This window comes from Etheostoma cragini, chromosome 13 (assembly GCF_013103735.1).
Source record: "Etheostoma cragini isolate CJK2018 chromosome 13, CSU_Ecrag_1.0, whole genome shotgun sequence".
In the NCBI taxonomy this organism is placed as follows: Eukaryota; Metazoa; Chordata; class Actinopteri; order Perciformes; family Percidae; genus Etheostoma; species Etheostoma cragini.
This window is the reverse complement of record NC_048419.1, coordinates 25,836,456-25,841,035: the sequence shown is the minus strand read 5'-3', so window position 1 is coordinate 25,841,035 and position 4,580 is coordinate 25,836,456. Positions and strand designations below refer to the sequence as shown.

The 4,580-nt window shown below is 46.4% G+C and overlaps 1 protein-coding gene across 1 annotated transcript in view; it reads left to right on the top strand.

The window, feature by feature from the left end:
* nup98 (nucleoporin 98 and 96 precursor) overlaps positions 1-4,580 on the top strand; it is a 31,729-nt gene that overhangs the window by 26,736 nt on the left and 413 nt on the right. The window contains exons 28-33 of the mRNA XM_034890878.1: positions 46-186; positions 370-530; positions 816-1,037; positions 1,989-2,230; positions 3,057-3,211; positions 3,993-4,104. Of these exons, the coding sequence (XP_034746769.1) occupies positions 46-186; positions 370-530; positions 816-1,037; positions 1,989-2,230; positions 3,057-3,211; positions 3,993-4,104 (1,033 nt within the window). The remainder of the gene's footprint in view (positions 1-45; positions 187-369; positions 531-815; positions 1,038-1,988; positions 2,231-3,056; positions 3,212-3,992; positions 4,105-4,580) is intronic.

Below are 4,580 nucleotides of genomic sequence, written 5' to 3'. Positions count from 1 at the left end.
TCCCTTCCTTCCTTCCTTCCTTCCTTCCTTCCTTCCTTCCTGCAGGTGTGGCAGTCGTCGGACTCTGTGGTCAACGTGTGCTCTGAGTTGGACTGGAAGCGCTGCGTCGCTGTCCACCTCTGGTTCATGTTGCCCCCCACCGCCTCCGTGGCGGACGCCCTCGCCAGATACGAGGCCGCCTTCAAGGTGAGTTGCTGCTTTTCAGTTTAGATACACACACACACACACACGCACACACGCACACACGCACGGACGGACGGACGGACGGACAGACTTTGTCCTCAAGTGTCCAGATGTTGTCCCCTGACAGAGAGACTAGAGCGCTCGTCCTGCGTCCTGATCATCGCTGTGGTTGTTTCTGTCCTGCAGGGCTCGTGTGAGGGGGGTAAGTACGCCTGTGCCCCCCTGCCCCCGTACCTGGAGGCGGTGCAGCGGGACATGGAGGAGGAGGAGGAGGAGGAGGAGGAGGAGGAGTCCAAACGGCCGCTGCACGACCTCTGCTTCCACCTGCTCAAACTCTACAGTGACAGGTAGATCCGCCTCACCGCTGTCTGGGGGCCTGATGGGACAAAAACTGTATTATAATTACATGGCTTATTCCTTCATTTTATTGGGAACAACATCTGTTCTTCAACAGACAAAATGTATCCCTGTCAGACAATTCAGATTAGCCCAATTCGTTTCAGTGTTAAGTGATAAACAGAAAACTAAAATACTCCCAAAGACATCAGGTTAAACCACGTAGTCAACATACTAACAACTTACACACTACTATATACACACTTCCAATGGTTGTGTTGTGTGGCGTCCTGCAGACACTACAGCCTGCAGCAGCTGTTGGACCCCCTGACGGTCACCTGGGAGCGCCTGGACTACCGCCTGAGCTGGCACCTGTGGGGCGTCCTGCAGGCGCTGCACTACAGCCACCTGAGCGCCTCGCGGCAGGGCCTCCTCCACGCCAGCTACGCCGCCCAGCTGGAGAGCGCCGGCCTGTGGGACATGGCGGTCTTCATCCTGCTGCACATCCCCGACCACACGTACGTCTCAGCTCGTCTTCTTCATCCACCCGCACACTGTTACTGCCACTCTTCATTCTAACCCCAACCGGTCGCCAGACACCGCCTGGGTCTGGGCCTGGGCCTGGGTCTGGGCCTGGGTCTGGGCCTGGGCCTGGGCCTGGGCCTGGGTCTGGGCCTGGGCCTGGGTCTGGGCCTGGGCCTGGGCCTGGGCCTGGGTCTGGGTCTGGGTCTGGGTCTGGGTCTGTTCCAGGTTTCTGTCTAAAAGGAAGTTTTTCCTCACCACTGTCGCACTGTTGCTTGCTCTGGAGGAAACTACTAGAACTGTTGGGTCCTTGTAAATTCTGGAGTGTGGTCTAGACCTCCTCTATCTGGTCTAGACCTGCTCTCTGGTCTGGCACGACGATCTGGCACGATAGATAGACTGCATACCGCTTTTCCAACATCACGTTGTGAAATATCAATATGGAAAATGTACTGGAAGTATGCGATATACTGTGTATTTTGTTGCGATGCGCATCAGCACGTCTGCCTCACAGCAAGAAGGTACTGGGTCCTGGGCCATTTATATATATATATATATATATATATATATATATATATACACACACACACACACACACACACACACACATTCTCTCCGGTTTCTTCCCACCGTAAAGAGATGCATGCTGGGTAGGATGACGGATGAAAAGCACTGGTGCATTTACAGACCTGTTGATTAATGCTCTTCGTCCTAATCAGATAAATCTACAGAGACAACGAACGTAACGGAAGAAACAAAGCGTGAGGACAGAGTGTTGGAATAAACCCTCGTGTTACACGAAAACCTGTTTTATATTCTTTTATTATTATTTGATGTGTTTTCATATGTTTAGAAATATCAGAATGAAACTGCAGGACGGGGAACCATCTTGGTCTGTTGAGGCTTTGTTCCTTATCTGGATATCATTTCAATCTTTCTGGGTCCAGTCAGCGGGAGCGGGCGGTGCGGGAGATGCTGACCCTCCACGTCCCCCTTCAGGAGACGGCCCAGTCGGTCCGGAGGGAGCGCTTCCTGACCCAGAAGCTGCTGATCCCGGAGCGGTGGATCCACGAGGCCAAGGCCACCCGGGCCCGCCGCGACGGGGACCGGCACCAAGAGGCTCTGCACCTGTACCGGGCCGGATACTGGAGCCAGTGTCACCGGCTGCTGATCCAGCACCTGGCCTCAGGTCTCAGATACAGCATCACACAGTTTAACCCTCGTGGTGTCAAAATCAACACTTTAGTTGATGCTTTTTATCAAAGTTTTAACTTTTTGTTGTTTTTGTCCCTTTTTTCAACACTTTTGATGCTTTTTTTCAGTGTTTGTCACTTTTTTTGACGTTTTCAACACTACGTAACACTAACTTCTTAACTTTAGTTTTCCAGTTATTTTAGGAATTTATGGTCCATAAACCTCATTTATAGGAAATTATCCCTAATGTTTGAGTAAGAAAAGCAGAAATTAGGAATTATTGAGACTAAAATTAAAGGAATGGATGTTGATGATAATCACAGACTGGAATATGTCAACTTTTACTCAATACTATTTCAAAAACACTTCCATTTGTTTTACAATGCTATAAAATTGAATAAGACGCCCCAAAATGAATGAAAGTAGAGATTTGTACTTGGCAAATGGGCAACGTGGGGACAACGGGGGGGCAACTTTAGGGTTAGACTGTTTTTAACACCGCGGTCCAACCTGTAAATTTAATAAAAATCCTCCAAGAAAATTATATTAATCAGAATTATAAAAATGTCCGATCAGATTAAAATGACAGTCAGTTTGGAATTTAGCTTTAAATATCTGCATATTATCCTGACTTCAACAATCAAATATACAAACTTATTCTTCAATAATTATATTATTTATTTGAATCGTCCAAATCGGTGCTGAAAATGTCCGATTTGGAAAATAATAATAATCCCACACACTGAAGCCGTTGTCGAGTTTTGGGGAGTAAGCTTTGCGTTTTGAAGTTATTAAACTACAGATGTGTCTTCCTGCCGCAGACTGCATCATCAACGACAACCACGACTACCTGCTGGAGTTCCTGGAGGGGCTGGCGGTCCCTGAACACAGCGCCACCATCCAGGACTGGGACACCGCCGGGAGGGTCTACCTGGACTACATCCGGGTGGTCAAGACCCTGCAGGACATCCAGCAGGTACTGGCGCTCGGATCAACCTTTTATTTTGACATGTTTTCATGCGTAATATGGATTTTTTTTTTTTACCAAAAGGATGAACATAAAGCTGAAATCGGACTCATCGCATGCTAACGTTCACACATGCAGCCAATACACAGTCGGCACTTCCTGTAGCTTTCAAAGTAAAGGTCTCGATGCCAAGAAGGGCTTTTATTTTGAAATAGAAGCAGGGAGAGTTGAGTGGTAATCACTGTGAGTTAAAGAGGGATTAAAGCTGGTTTCCACCAGCGGGGGGGCTTCAGTCTGACAGTTACTTTACGACCCTCGAGTCATCTTCTACGTAAAATTAAATATCAACACTTTTGTTGATGCTTTTTATCAATATTTAACTTTTTTGGACGTATTTGTTGCTTTTTTTATCAATGTTTGTCACTTTTTTGACATTTTCAACACTACGTAACACTAACTTATTAGCTTTAGTTTTACAGTTATTTTTGGAATTTATGATCAATAAACCTCATTTATAGGAAATTATACCTAATGTTTGAGTTAGAAAAGCAGAAATTAGGAATTATTGAGACTAAAATTAAAGGAATGGATGTTGATGATAATCACAGACTGGAATATGTCAACTTTTACTCAATACTATTTCAACAACACTTCCATTTGTTTTACAATGCTATAAAATTGAATAAGACGCCCCAAAATGAATAAAGGACAACATGGGGACAACATGGGGGTTAAAGGAATATAAATCCTGAAGTTTAAGTACCTGAACACTGTGTGTGTGTTGCGTCAGATGGAGAACGCCGGCTACGAGCTGGAGCGTCTCTACACCAACGTGACGTCTCTGTGCAGCAGGATCGAGCTCCTGCCCTGCAGCACCGCCAGGGACCGCCTCGCCCAATCAGGTACGAGCATCACACGCCTCTGTCAGAACTCGCTGAAAGTGTGAAAACAGAGACATGAAACGTGTTGTTAGATTCCCGAGGACATCATGTCCGTCCAGAATAAACCTCCTTAAATCCACGTGAGAATCAGAGTGAAGCTGCAGAATCCATTTGATCCAGCGATGGTTGTCTACACACACACACACACACACACACACACACATGTAAACTTCTCTTGGTGGCTCAGGCTGCACAGTTCCTTCAAAATAAAAGCACCAACAGCAACTCTAAGTAGCTTCAGTAAAGATAATGATGTCATAATAAAACTTATACAGCTGTGCAAGTCAAACAAAACAGCAACAAAATACTTGACATTTTTAAAAATAACTTGTAATGCACCATCAAAGGAGACACATCTTCTCATGATGCTAAGGTTCAGGTAGGAGGGTGAAGACAGCTGCTGTTAGCTGAGAGTGGAAACCTAACACTCCCCCCCC